The sequence below is a fragment of the Capra hircus genome, chromosome 7 (genome assembly GCF_001704415.2).
Source record: "Capra hircus breed San Clemente chromosome 7, ASM170441v1, whole genome shotgun sequence".
Classification (NCBI taxonomy): Eukaryota; Metazoa; Chordata; class Mammalia; order Artiodactyla; family Bovidae; genus Capra; species Capra hircus.
The window spans coordinates 95,759,267-95,774,366 of NC_030814.1; the positions used below are offsets into that span (position 1 = coordinate 95,759,267).

A 15,100-nucleotide genomic window follows, 5' to 3' on the forward strand; every position below is an offset into this window, starting at 1 on the left:
GGGTCCCCCAGGAAGCCCTCCCTGAACACCCCACCCCCACCCCGGGCTCTGCTGGCCCTGGTTTCCACCGTGATTGTGAATGCCCGGCCAGGTGCCTGTGCGTTCATCCCTGTCCCCTGAGCCCAGCTGCCCGGGTTTCACCGTGAATGCTTGTAGAGTGGATAAAACATGGGATGCTTTGAAGGACTGACCGAATCCCACTTCAGACGGCCAGCTGGGCCGCCTCTGAATGCCTCAGCCTCCCCTTTTCCTGCGTTGAGCCCCTGGGTCTGACCCAGAGCCCACAGAATCAGAGCACTGGGAGTTCTTCACTTGCTGCTTTATTTAAGGGCTTGTGACAGATAGCTGTCCCCAGCCCAGCCCCTCCCGCCTCTACAAGAGCGAGGGAACATGGAAACAGGCCGCCCTGCCAGGGGGCCCATGGGACTGTGGGTTGAATCCCAGCCCAAGGCAGCTGGGGAGGGGGAGCAGTCAGTCCTGTTCAGTGGCCAAGTGCTGGTGAGGTACAGGAAGGCGCTGGAGCGGCCGGTGGCAGCCTGTTGGGCCTGCCCTTGCAGAGGGGGGTCAGGACGCAGGCCTCTAGAGAAAACATGGCCCTGAAGCCGGTGGCCCAGGTGCTAGAGGCTGGAGCCAGTCAAAGGCTTGTTGAGCAAGCATTTCAGGCCCCCGGGGCCACACCACCCTTCAACTCTACCGGCTTCCCACGAAGACTCCCCTGCAGTCGCACCTGCAGCCACGCATGCACACAAACACACACACACATACCCACTCTGCACACACTCACACTGGGGGCTGCAAAGGCCCTGGACCCACACCCTGGACACCCAGGAATGTCTCTCGATTGGTACCCAGTGGGCGGGGCTGCCAAGGGGGTGGGCCATCTGCGTCGCTACTGATTGGCAGCCTCGCAGGCGTCTATCCAATCGCTGTACACGTCCACTGGTTCTGACAGATCTGAGCCGCTGCGGTCAAGGGCAACTGGTAGCACTGGACCCCTTTCCCACGTTTACTTTTCTGTAGCTCATGCCACTGTTAGCCAGACCACTGCCCTGAATCCTGTTCACACCACATAAGTCAGCCCGTGGCGCTGGTTCCTCTTGGTGGCCACGCCCCCAGGGCACGCTGCAGGGCTCGAGCAGCCCACTCTGGGCTGCCCAGAACCCCCAACCCATCTCCTGGAAAAAGCCCGGTTTCCCAAGGATACAAGTGATGGGCGTCTGGAATTCCTCTAGGCATACAGTACAAGAGATGACTCCGGTGTTTCGGGCTCGGTCCCTGGAACAGGAAAGGTGCAGGGACTAGTGAAGGAAGGGGCCTCTGTCTGTGGGTGATGATCCCCCTAAGCAGGAGGGCTTGGGGCAGACTGGAGGATAGGGTAGTGGCGGGGGTGAGCCACACCCCAGCTGAGGAAGGAGGAATTGGTCCTGGGAGGCAGGCTCCCCGGCCCCACTCACATTTTCACATCACAGGACTTCTCGTGGTTGCAGAAGGGGCAGGTGAACTGGGTCTCCAGGGTGCCTGTCATCTTCTTCTTGGGGGGTGGCTTTCGTTTCGACTTTCTGCGCCCCATGTCTGTAGGGGAGTGAACCTGTGGGCAGAAGGGACAGAAGTCAGTGACTCGTGGGCCCCATGCAGCCCCCCAGCCCGAGGCCCTAGGAAGCAGGCTGCCTCTGGAGAAGGGAGGTCTTGCCTGAGGCTCCCAGGGGCTGGGCAGGCAGACCACCTCAGTGCACTGTGGGATCAGGTGGCCTGGATTCTAACCCCAGCTCCCCCACTCCCTGCAGGATCCCAAGTGGGTTCCTTAAATCCTCTGTGCCTCAGTCTCCTGTCTATGAAGTGGCGTGAGGTTTCCATCTGAGCCTGGTCTCACAGGGAGGGCGAACAGGACATATGGTAAGAGCCTGGCCTGTCTGCTGCCAGCACCTACACAGGAGGCCACCGTTCCTCGTGAGGACGAGACTCTGTGAAGGCCGCTCAGGCAGGAGTGCTCAGGAGCCAAGCTTTTATTCAGGCTGCTCCTTCTGTCACGGGACAGGCCAATGCCACCCAGGAGGAATGACACTGAAAGTATGTGAGAGCCTTCTGGGGGGCCCCTTGGGCAGGCTCTTTGCAGATGAGGGGCTGCTGGACAGAGAAACGGGGACATGGATTTGGAGCAAGGAAATGCCATATAAAAGGCTGAGGGCCTGGCCAGGGTTTGGGGACCATGTGGGTTCAGCAGAGGGGCAGGCTGGGGGGAGAGAGGGGGTGGGGAGGGAGCAGGTGGGAGTGTTCTGAATATTTGGATGGATGCTGGAGGCTGTGGGGAGTGTAGGGATGAAATTGCTTGGTGTTTTAAAGAGACCAAGGAGGGACTTCCCTGGTGGTCCAGTGGCTAAGACTACACTCCCACTGCAGGGGTCCTGGGTTCCATCCCTGGTCAGGGAATTAGATTGCACATGTCACAACTAAGAGTTCGCATGCCACAACTAAAGATCCTGCATGCTGCAACTAAGGATTCCGCATGCCGAAACGAGACTGAAGATGCTGCATGCTGCATCTATGACCTGGTGCAGCCAAATAAATAAATAAATATTTAAAAAAAGAGACAGAGAGGGACCAAGGAACGGGATGGGTGGAAAGCCTGGGTGAAGAGGAAGACAGAACCAGGACAGAGTTGTTCGGGGAGAAAAGCAGCAGTGGGTGAGCAAGACAGAGGGGACAAGCCAGTGGTGAGCATGTAGAGAAGGAACAGTCCAGTGGAGCGCGTGAGCAGTGTAAGAAGGAAGGGTCTGGGCTGACTTCCAAGGTTGTGGTGGGGGATGGAAGTGCTGGCTCAGGGGAAAAGGGGCCCTGTTCTCTGATGTCTGACACAAAGGAAGCACGTCCAGGGGAAGATGCCTCGAGGCAGGTGGACAGGGAAGCGGCAGCAGCTACACTGAGTGCAATCTCCCATGTCAGGCGCTGGGCTAACCTCCCGAAGCGCCCCTCCCACCCCCACCCACCCCTGATTCTGGTCTCATCCTTCCATGACTAGCAGAGGTCAGCAGCCTGCCAGAGAAAGACCAGTGTTTCATTCACACGTGTGATCACTCTCTATCTGATGTTCTTGTTCTAAACTAGGGGTGCTTCCAATTCACTGAGTAAACTGAAGGAGCTGGCGGTGAACATCCACAATCCACAAGTCACCAGGACCACCCACTTGACCTTCCCCCTTTTGCTATGGAAGAACGGCCTTGCTCCCCAAAAACACAGTTTGTTACCTTGGGCCTTGGATCCCAGCATCACACTTGCTCTCTCTACTGGATCATTAACGAACACACTTGGGATGACTTTGCCCATCATTAAAAACAATCTCTTCATTTTTAGAGAGTTTTTCTAATGGAGCTGTCTGCCTTCTCTCCGGTTCTCACTCCGCTGCCCCTGCCATGCCGTCCACCCCACGGAGCAGTCCCCACCCCTCAGCACGCTGGACACACCAGTTTCTCCGCCTACCCTTTGCACAGGGCTCTCGAGACCCGGGACTCTCCCCACTCACTCCTCAATGGCAGGCTCTGGCAGTCTCTGCTGCTGCAACCCCACCCCACCTCTCTAATTCGCTAAGGATAGTGAAGCCACTCTTTCAGTCTCTGGGCCCCTCCCTTGTCCAAATACATTCACCTCCATGGAGATCACACCCCGCGTCACTGCTTCCACTGCCTCCTCTGAACTGTAGCCTTCCTGACCACCTGCCTCAGCCACAACTGATGCTAACCAATGTTTAAACATGACCGGTCCAAAACCCAGCTCCAAACACCTCAATCTGCTCTCCTGCAGTCTTCTTCAGCTCAGCAGACAGCAAGTCTGGGTTTTTCCAAAAACCCTGGACTCGACCTCAGTTCCTTTTGCCTCCTCTCACACCCCTTATCTCACCCTGATCCTACTGCCCTACGTTTATTTTAGGCCACACCTTGAGGCATGTAGGATCTTAGTTCCCCCATCAGGGATGGAACCTGCGCCCTGGCAGCAGAAGCTCAGATGCTTAACCACTGGACCGCCAGGAAAGTTCCCTACTGTTCTACCTTTAGAAGATGCCCAGCATCTGACCACTTCTCACCACTCCCAGGGCTGGTTCTGTGGTCTGAGTTGAGTCCAGGTCTTCTCTGGCCTGGATGATCACAACAGCTTCCTCACTGGTTCCTGCCCACCACCCTCAGAGTGTGAACTCCTTGTGGGCAGGGATTTCTGTCTTTTCTTTGTATCCTCAGAGCCTAGAACAGTTCGTGTTCAACAAATATTTACTGAATGAATGAACCAACCAACGCCAGGCCTAGAGCAAGCCACAGCAGTGCTGTCATCAGGGAAGGTGAGGTGTCTGCTCTCGTGTAACTGATATTCTGGTGGAGAAGACAGACCCTTAAGCTAACTAATAAGGGAAAAAATTTCAAATATTGACAAGTGCTCGGTGTGGGGGTGTGTGTGTGTGTTAAGTCACTGCAGTCGTCTCTGACTCTTTGTGACCCTATGGACTGTGGCCTGCCAGACTTCTCTGTCCATGGGATTTTCCAGGCAAGGATACTGGAGTGGGTTGCCAGTTCCTTCTCCAGGGGATTTTCCCCAACCAGGGACTGAACCCAAATCTCTTACGTTTCCTGCATTAGCAGGCAGGTTCTTCACCACTAGCAACACTTGGGAAGCCACTGGCAAGTGCTATGAGGTTAATAAAACAGAACGACGTGGGGCTTCCTCGGCAGTCCAGTAGCTAATGCAGGGGATACGGGTTCCATCCCTGGTCTGGGAAGATCTGACATGCTGCGGGGTCACTAAGGCTTCATGCCACAATTCCTGAGCCTGTGAGCTGCAACGAGAGGCCACTGCAATGAGACGCCTTTGCAGTGCAACTAGAGAGTAGCTCCTGCTCACCACAACTAGAAAAAGCCCGAGCGCAGCCACAAAGACCCAGGGTATCCAGTAAATAAATAAAATTAAAAACAAAAAACAAGGCTATGTGAACTTTTCTGGGACACAGCTACTTCACTCAAGGGTGGAGCCTGAAGGATCCCCTGGGGAAGGGTCATTTAAAATGAGGACTGAACGATGAGAGAAAGAAAATCCACATAAGACAGTGCAGGCAGAGGCTGGAAATGCCTCAGTTGTAAAGGCTTCAAGGAAGCACCAGCTTTTCTTGAAAAACAGAAAGAAGACTGGTACAGCTGAGGCCCAGTGAGCAACAGGGAGATGGATGTGAGATGCAACGGAAGACGAAAGCAGCAGGCTAACCACAAGACCCGGCAGGCTTTAGTAAAGTGTAGCCACTTCGGCAGCCCAGGCTCCCACCTTTGGCCAGAGTGTTTTGTTGAAAAAATTTCCCCAGAGTGAGACCCTGGGTACCACCTGCCATGGAATCACCTGGGGGCTGCTCAGAAAAATGCAACTTTCTGAACTTCACACCAGATGTCCCCCAACTAGAATGTCAGTTCTGCGGGTTAGGGTAGGAGCCTGATTTGTCCACGGCTGGAATCAGCAGCCCTGGTGGCTCACCTGCCAATGCAGGAGACTGGGGTTTGATCCCTGGGTCGAGAAGATCCGGTGGAGAAGGAAATGGCGACTCCAGTATTGTTGCCTGGGAAAACCCATGGACAAAGAAGCCTGGAGTGTTGCAGTCCATGGGGTCGGACAGGACTGAACAACTAAACAACGACGAATCAGCAGCACGCCTAGCGCCTGGTATGCATTAAGTGCTAAATATCTGCTGAATATATAAACAAGTCTCCTGAAGCTAGAGATGGGCCCCAGAATCCACTTTTCCCAGTGACTATAGTGCCCCCCAACTACACTGCAGAAAAGGGGTATGGACTGACTGCATGTAAAGTTCCAGGGACCGGGGACTGTACTTAGGTGGCGACCTAAGTCCAAAGCGCGCCAAGAAGATGGAAGAGAGCTCAGCCATCGCCCCTGGTGGAACTCAAGAGGCGGTGGGAGGACTGTTCATCCAGGCTCACCGAAGCTTTGGTGTCGCCTCCCGCCAGCCGCCGGTAGCATCCAGGCCTCCAAGCAGCGGGCTGGGACCGGCAGGGACCTGAGGCAATCAAATTCCCCGATGGGCCGCTCCCCGAGCCCTGGGCCCTCGGCGCCTCCTTCAGGACCCCGTGAGCGCCCTGGGGTCGCAGAGCGCCCAGCCCCACCCGGCCCCAACGTCCACCCGCGCGAACCTTTACCTGCACTCACACCCTTGTTGCGACCGCCTCGTTCACCCGGGAGACAGTGACTTCCGGCTCTCGGCGGAAGCGGAAATCTCTTACCTCCTCCGCCTTCTCCTCCTCCCTAGGCTGGGACTGCCCCGCGGGGAAACCCCGCCTCCTCCAGCATCTTCTCTGTGCGCACGCGTACTCCCATTTCGGGCCCGGCGGCAGGAACGCATTGTGCCTGCACGAGGGCCTGACCATACTTGGTAGTTAGAGCCGGCGCTTGTGGACACAACTTTGGTGCGCTCTCGCACTGGCAGTTACCGCGTTTCAGGAGAGGTGGACCTGGCCATAGTAGCCAGGGAAAGGCAGCTTCGCCCTTGGCCGCAGCATCTTCACTTATCTTCTCTCCCAGTTCAAGCCCCAGCCCTTTGCAACTCACATGGGCCTCCCAAACGTCAGCCACACACATATATCCCAGTGCTAAGGACATGCGCAGAACTGTGTGGCTGAATCAGTGTGAGAGAAGCTTGTAAGAAGCTCTTGTCAAACTTTAACAAGAACCTGTGGATCTTATTCTAATACAGATTCTGGGTCATTAGGTCAGGAGTGGGACCTGGAAGTCAGCCTTTCTAACTAACTCCCTGGTGATGTTCTGTCTTGTTGCTCAATTTTGAGTGTGGAAGCTATAATACGTGAGATTGGACAGGCAGTAAGGGCGAGGGGACGGGAAAACAAAGCTCCACAATTTCCACAATGTAGTGAAGAGGCTGCCGCTACTTAGCAGCAGCAGCAGTGAAGAGGCTGGTCAGAAACTTAACTTGTGGACGACAGCTGAGGAAGGGTCAGGTGGAAGGAACGGAAGGAGTAGCATTGACAGATGCGTGCTGCCCTGTGTAAGACAGCTAGTGGGAAGCTGCTGTGTAACACCGGGAGCCCAGCCCGTACTCGGTGACCATCTAGGAGGATAGAGTGGGGCGGGGGGGGGGGGGGGAGTGGGAGGAAAGCTCAAGAGGGAGGGGACATATGTATACTTATGGCTAATTCATGTTGTACAGCAATACATCATTGTGAAGCAATTATCCTCTAATAATAAAAAAGAAACATAAAGGATCAGTTGCTACACTGTTCAGCTCAGCAGAGGGGAGTGTGTAGATTTCAGAGCATATGATGGTGAAGAAGGTTGCCCAGCTAGTCTGGGAGGTTAGAGAAGGCTTGCCCGGGAGGCTGCTGCTCAGGATGAAATCCAGAGGCTGAGTAGAAGTTACACAAAAGTAGAACTTAAAAGGGGGGGACTTCCTTGCTGGCCCAGTGATTAAGAATCCACTTTCCACTGCAGGGTACCGGGGTTTAACCCCTGGTTAGGGACCTAAGATCCCACATACTACTGGGCAGCTAAGCTGATGCTCTGCAACTAGAGGGCCCCCAAGCTGCAACAAAAACCCAGCACAGTCAAAAAATTTAAAAAAAGAAGAGGGAGTGAAGGAGAGAGGAGAATCAAGGTTGGAAACCCTGGTGCTGCCTCTTACTCAGAAGAGGAAAGGCTTGAGAGAACTGATTTGGAGGAGAGGTCAAGGGTTGTGTTTGGCTGTGACAGGTTTGAGAGAAGCAAGAGAGGGCATGGAAAAGTCTTTGGAAGGGATATTAGGGGCTGAGAAGAAGAAGTTGGATGTGATTTTGAGAGTCATCTACATATGGAGGTGATTTAAAGCCTTGGGCCAGAGGAGGTCACATGGGGTTTCAGGGGTAAAGGGCAAAGTGCAGCAAAAGAAGGCTAGAAGGAGACCAGGGGGTGCTTTTCTGGTGACTCAGTGGGAAAGAATCTGCTGGCCAATGCAGGATTTGATCCCTGATCTGGAAACATCCCATATACCACAGAGCAACAGAGCCCATGCCCCACAACTATTGAGCCTGCTTTCTAGAGCCCAGAAGCCACAACACTAAGCCCACGTGCTCTGAGTACTGAAGCCCTGTGCTCTGCAACAAGAGAAGCCGCTGCAATGAAAAGCCCGCATGCTGCAACTAGAGAGCAGCCCCTGCTCTCTGCGCGAAACTAGAAAAAAGCCTGTGCAGCGACTAGGACCCAGCACAGTAAAAGAACAAATAAAATTATTAAAAACAAAACAAAAGTGGAAGGAGACCGGGGACTTTCTTGGTGGTCCACTGGCTAAGACTGTGCTCTAAATGCAGGGGGCCCATGTTTTATCCCTGGTCGGGAAACTAGATCCCACACGTCGCAACTAAGACCTCGCACGGCCAAATAAATAAATATAAAGTAATCAGTTTAAAGAAAGGGCTCCCCAACCTTAGAGATTAGGAGGAGGAGGAGCCGGTAAGAGACCGGAGAGATTGGAGGAGAAAGACGAGGGTTGTCCTCTCCTAGAAGTCTCCAGAAAAAAAGTATTTCAAGACAAGAGTGATCAACTGTTGTCACATGTGGCTGGGAGTTTGAGTAAGATGAAAGACAGTTGACTGTTGATTTTGGCAAGTGTTTGGTCCCTGGAAGTCTTGATAAGAACTGTTTCATGGAGAGTGTTTAAGAAAAGAACTTGTAATGAGATTGTTTCCAATAAACCTATCTCCAAGAAGTCCTCTAGGGGGTAGTGTTACTCTGGGAACTGCCAAGCTTCACCCCAGGAAGTGCCTCTCTGGAGGACTCTCTTCCGGCTTGGCTTGTCTTAACTTGTTCAGTCCCTCAGTCCCACTGACTCTTTGCGATCCCATGGACTGCAGCACGCCAGGCTTCCTTGTCTTTCATCATCTCCCAGAGATTCCTCAAACTCATGTCCATTGAGTTGGTGAAGCCATCCAACCATCTCATCCCTGTGGTCCACTTCTGCCCTCCATCTTTCCCAGCATCAGGGTCTTTTCCAATGAGTTGGCTTTTCGAGTCATTGGAGCTTCGGCTTCAGCATCAGTCCTTCCAATGAATGTTCAGGGTTGATTTCCTTTAGAATTGACTGGTTTGATCTTGCTTTTAGAAACCTGATACACACATAGTAGTAGTAGTAGTAGTAGTAGTAGTAGTGTTAATCGTTTAGTCGTGTGGGACTCTTTGCAACCCCACGGACTGTAGCCTGCCAGGCTCCTCTGTCCATGGGATTCTCCAGGCAAGAATACCGCAGTGGGTAGCCATTTCCTTCTCCAGAGGATCTTCCCGACCCAGGGATCGAACCTGGGTCTCCTGCATTGCAAACAAATTCTTTACCGTCTGAGCTATTACCTTATACCATAATGTTACCTTGCAACTTGATATTTCCTCTTGGTAGTGGTCAATACATTTACAGGTAGCTACTGCATGACTGCCATAGTATATATTTGGACAATTCTATATTCCCTAATGATTGCCAAGTTCACTGGTTGTTTTTTTGTTTTCTTTCCTTTTTCCTTTCTTCTCTTTCTCTCTTTTTCTTTTTTCCTTTCTTTCTCTCTCTACTTCCTTCCCTCCTCTCACATCTTTATGAAGATATAATTGACAGACAAACTGCACGTTTTGACAAATACATACACCTGTGAAACCGTCTCCCTAATCAGCATAGAGAATGTTTTCATTCACCCTCCCCCCAAGAAGTTTCCTTATGTCTCTTTGTAGTCAATTCCTACCCCACCCCCCAGCCCTTGACACCAGCTAATCTGTTTTCAGTTCCTATAACTTTGTGCTCTTGAGGAAGTCACATAAACAGAATCATACAATATGAAGTCTCTTGAGTTTGGCTTCTTTTACTCAGCTTAGTATGTCTGAGACATGTCTATGGTTTTTTTGTTTTGTTTGGTGGGGGGATGATTTGGCTTTGGAGCTTAGGAGGATCTTAGTTCCTGGACCTGGGACTAAACCTGTGTCCTAGGCAGTGAAAGTCCTAACTGCTGGGCGGCCAAAGAATTCCCTATGTCCATGTTGTGTTTGACTTTCCTAGTGGCTCTGGTAAAGAATTTGCCTGCCAATGCAGGAGCCGCAGGTTCGATCCCTGGATCAGGTAAGATCCCCTGGAGTAGGAAATGGCAACCCACTCCAGTATTCTTGCCTGGAGAATCCCATGGACAGAGAAGCCTAGTGGGGCTACAGTCCATGGGGTCGAAAAACAGTTAGACAGGAGTTAGTGACTAAACAACATCAACAAATGTTGCATATATCAGTAGTTGTTCGTTTTTATCATTGAGCTGTGTTCCATCAGATGGATGGAACACAGTTTGTTTATCCTTTCACTTGATAATGGACATTTGGATTGTTTCCAGTTTGGGACAGTTATGTATTAAGCTACTATGAGTTATCTTATTCAGATCTCTGTGTGGGTGTTCGTTTTCTACTGTATTTTTTACTTCTTTTTTTGATTATAGTTGAATTACTCTACAGTAGTGTTAATTTAATTTTACTTTTATTTTGGAATATAGTTGAGTTACTGTATTTTATTTCTACACCAAAACGTGTGAGTCCCTTGTAATTCATTTTTGCACACACTCTGAAGCAGGGGTCAGGCTGTTTTGTTCTGGGCAAACCGACAAGGCAGATAACGTCTTTCCTGCAAAGTTGCGACATCACTTTAACCTACATCACATCATCGTTCTCTCCTGTTTGTTTCTGGATTCCCTCTAGATGTTTTCCTGGAGCCAAGGTCATGCTGTGTGGACGACTGTGCATTTTGTTGTTTGGTCAGGCAGGTGTCACCTCACTGTTCAGGAGTCTTGAGGAGGGTGGGTATGACCTGCTTCTCTGCTGACAGCCAACTGGCTGGGTGAGGGCACTGGTGCCAGACCCAGCACCTGGTGTGAGGAATGGAGTTCAGAGTTGGCAATATCTGTGATGGTTGAATCAGATGCAGTTGGTTGGGAAGAGAGGGAAGAAATGAAACTCTGTGACTGTGATCTTAAGGAATTCTGCTATCTTATTTCCTGTAATTGACAAGGCAGCTTTCCAACTATGGCGTGTGGACGTTGTCCCCCGCCCTGAGCTGGGTGCAAGCCCTCTCTGAGAGCGTATGTCCACCCTGCCTTGTTCCTTTGGGGGCTCCTTGGGTTGGCTCAGGGCTTGGGCCTCCATGCGGTAGAAGTGCTTGGCCCTGGTGGAGGAGGGGGGCCCGTTCTCCTTCCCCCCTGTGTCTCGGCCCTGGTGGAGGAGGGGGCCAGTTCTTCTTCCCACCTGTGTCTCGGCCCTGGTGGAGGAGGGGGGCCCGTTCTCCTTCCCACCTGTGTCAGCTCAAATGTGTCACTTCTCCTTTCCACACGCTGGGCCCTGTGAACTGGGATGTTGGGCTAATTCCACACTCCAGGCCCTGCAAACAGGGACACGAGGACGACTTCTGATTCAGACTCCTGCCTGCCTGGAGTCTCTGAGTCAGTGGGGAGAGGCAGGGTGGCTGTGAGCTGCCTTGACCGTCCTGGTTAAGACGGATGGTCTGCCACTTCCTGAGCAGGATTTTGGGCACCTGACTTAATCTGTCAAGCTTCTGTACCCTGAGAAGCCAGGATACTGCTTGCCCTTTCCTTCTTGGTTAAGATTAGAAGTGATGGTGTGTTTTTTGTTCTTTTTCTCCCAGCTGCACCATGAGGCATGCAGTATTTCCCCCAATCAGAGAGCGAACTTGTGCTCCCTGCACTGGGTCTTAACCACAGAACAGCCAGGAAAGTCCTGGGATGGTGGTGGTGTTGTTTTTTTTTTGCATAGAGCTTGGCTGGTAGTAATACCAGCTGGAAGGAACTCAGGGTTGGCATTTTGGTAAGACAGTTTTGCTTAATTTTTTTGAAAGATTTTTTTATGTGGACCATTTTAAAAGAATTTAATTTGCTTCTGTTTCTTTCTTTCTTTTTTTTTTTTTTTCTGGCCACGAGGCTTGTGGTATCTTAGCTCCCTGACCAGAAATCAAACTTCCACCCCTTGCATTGGAAGGCAAAGTCTTAATCGCTGAACCACCAAGGAAGTCCCCAGCTTTGCTTAATTTTAGTAATAACATATGTGTGTGCACGTGTGTGTGTGTGCGTGTGTGTGTGTGTGTGCATGTTCAGTTGTTCAATTCTTTGTGACCCCATGGACTGTAGCCTGCTAGGCTGCCTGTCCACGGATTCTCCAGGCAATAGTACTGGAATGGGTTGCCATTTCCTTCTCTAGGGGATCTTCCCAACCCAAGGATCCAGCCTGTGTCTCCTGCATTGGCAGGCGGATCCTTCACCACTGAACAACCTGGGAAGCATAGTAGCACTTATTGTTGTTCAGTCGCTAAGTCCTGCTGACTCTTTGCGACCCCATGGACTGCAGCACGCCGGGCTTCCCTGTCCTTCACCATCTCCTGGAGTTTGCTCAAACTCATGTCCATTGAGTCAGCAATGCCGTCCAACCATCTCAGCCTCTGTCGTCCTCTTCTCTTCTTGCCCTCAATCCTTCCCAGCATCAGGGTCTTTTCTAATGAGTTGGCTCTTTGCATCAGGTGGCCAAAGTATTGTAGCTTCAGCTTCAGCATCAGTGCTTCTAAGTAACACAGGTACCATGTAACAAATTCAATACTGACTGCTACAAAGTCGCAAAATAAGATGCCATTTCCCCAACAATTGGGTTCTGGCCCAGAGCGGCTGAAGTGGGCGGTGATGGTGAGTCAAGAAACTAGTTCCTGCGACTGGCTGGGTGAGGCTGTGTGTGAGTGGGTTTTAGTCAACTGAGAAGCCCAGAGGGGAACTAAGTGCGTTTCTCTGCAGCTTTTGGTTCACGGTGAGCATTTTGCTTTCAGCGTCCTTTAGCAGGAACAGGCTCTGAAATAATTCTGGAAGTTTTCCCCCATACATACTTGCACAGATGTACAAAAGCACGGGTCCGGGGGTGTCCAAGGTGGCTGTGCTAGTGAGAGGGAAGGACTGGAAAAAATTTCTGTAGGCCCCAGCGAGGAGCTGGTGACACAAGGCAGAAAATCCATGGCTGTCAAAAAGCAGGGCAATCTTCCTCTTAGGAATGTATCTTGTTTATTCTACAATCATTTCTGCATACAGCGGAAATAAATGTGCAGGCTCATTTATGGCAGCATGATTTGCGGACAGCAAGATTATTGGAAGCCATCTGGGCACTCCTTGGTGACAGACAATGGGGCCAGGCACCCAGTGGGGCCTCTAGCAGCAGAAATAAGCTCCCTGGAGGACTGGTGGGCAGATCTCCAGGTACAATGGGCAGAAAGAGCAAATTGCAAAAGAGGACCTTTGCAGGTGCAGGAAATGCTTGTTTCTTGATTGCGGCGTTGGGTTTAGGAGTGTGTGCCTTTGTCTAAACTTACTGAACTGCACACTTCTAAAATGTGTCTGTAAGAACTCAGTGAAGTTGATTTTAAAAAGAAAACAAAATCAAAACCAAAAGAGCAAGGTTCAAGGACTTCCCTGGTGGTCCAGTGGTGAAGTCTGCACAGCCCCACTGCAGAGGCACGGGTTTGATCCCCTGGTAGATCAGCTGGTAAAGAACCCGCCTGCAATGTAGAAAGCCCCTGCATTGTTCGATTCCTGGGTCGGGAACTTCCCCTGGAGAAAGGATAGGCTACCCACTGCAGCATTCATGGGCTTCCCTGGTGGCTCAGACGGTAAAGAATCCGCCTGCAATGCGGGAGAACTGGGTTCAATCCCTGGATTGGGAAGATCCCCTGGAGGAGGGCATGGCAACCCACTCCAGTATTCTTGCCTGGTGAATCCCCATGGACAGAGGAGCCTGGTGGGCTATGGTCCATGGCGTTGCAAAGAGTCGAGCAAGACTAAGCATAGCTCTTTGTCAAGGAAGACACTGCATGCCTTGAGGAATAGCCAAAAAAATCAAACACACAAAAACTAAAAAAGCATGGTGCAGATAAATGGGAAAGGGGAGGAAAAAAAAAAAAGAAACATTCAGGTCTGCCTTTATTTGCACAGAGAAATCCTCAAAGGAAGCCCAAGACATTTATAAAAATACTATTTCTTTTCTAGAAAGGTGGAGGAACAAACATGAGGTGGGTGAGATAGTTTCCCTTTCTACAAAGTTTAGATTTTAGAACTGTATGAATAGCACTGATCCCATATTGACATGAGCAAAAAAGAATGTTCTGATATGAACATTTGACTTGTGGCTAGATAGAAGGCATGCAGAACTGCGTGTATGTGGAGATGCTCTTTGTGACAAAGGGGAGTTTCTTTTTATTATGCAAGGAAAGAACACTGGAGGAGGAAGCTTGCTTCATGTTGTACCCGTCTGTTTGGTCTTTTTCATTTTTTTATATTTGGTCTTTAAAAAAATTAATTTATTTGGCTGCATAGGGTCTTATTGAGGCACTCAGGATCTTGCTGGGTAGTTGTGCCTGCAGACTTAGTTGATCCACAGCATGGTGGGGGGGGTGCATCTTAGTTTCCCCACCGGAGATCGAACCCATGTCCCCTGCACTGGAAAGCAGATTCTTCTTTAACTTTTTATTTTGAATCGGGGTATAGCCGGTTAACAATGTTGTGATAGTTTTAGGTGAACAATGAAGGAACTCGGCCATACATATACATGTATCCATTCTCCCTTAAACTCTCCCATGCAGGCTGACACATAATATTGATCAGAGATCCATAGTAGGTCCTTGTGATTATCCATTTTAAATATAGTAGTGTGCACATGTCCATCCCAAACCCCATAACTATCCCTTCAGCCCTGGCAACCATAAGTTCTTTTTCTAAGTCTGTGATTCTCTTTCTGTTTTTAAGTTCATGTGTATCATTTTGTTTTTTTTATTACACAATAAGGGATGTCATATAGTATTTCTCCTCATCTGAGTTAGGAAGGCAGATTCTTAACCACTGGACCACCGGGAATTTAAGTTCCTGTTTGGCCTTAAAATCATACTCATGGATGAGGCCCGTCGGTTACAGATGAGACTGAGAGATGAAGGTGCAGAGCAAGGATGGTCAGGGAGCCCCAACCTTTCCAACCCCAAGTATTGCACCTTGCCAGGGAGGTAAGGAAAGAGATGCTCACAACACACACG

At 50.8% G+C, this 15,100-nt stretch overlaps 1 protein-coding gene across 3 annotated transcripts; it reads right to left on the reverse strand.

Annotated features, from left to right (window-relative positions):
• On the reverse strand, window positions 305–6,279 carry ELOF1 (elongation factor 1 homolog). Of its 3 annotated transcripts, XM_018051130.1 has the most exons (5): window positions 6,177–6,246; window positions 5,500–5,581; window positions 1,455–1,588; window positions 1,205–1,275; window positions 305–954 (listed from the first exon to the last, which is right to left on the reverse strand). In XM_018051130.1, exons 3-5 carry the CDS (start codon window positions 1,568–1,570, stop codon window positions 890–892), a joined length of 252 nt encoding a protein of 83 aa, XP_017906619.1. In that variant the 5' UTR covers window positions 1,571–1,588; window positions 5,500–5,581; window positions 6,177–6,246; the 3' UTR covers window positions 305–889. The 3 variants fall into 3 exon arrangements, with proteins under 3 accessions (XP_017906619.1, XP_005682449.1, XP_017906620.1); XM_005682392.3 differs by lacking the exon at window positions 5,500–5,581 and having other exon boundaries at window positions 6,177–6,279; XM_018051131.1 differs by lacking the exons at window positions 5,500–5,581; window positions 6,177–6,246 and adding an exon at window positions 5,961–6,048.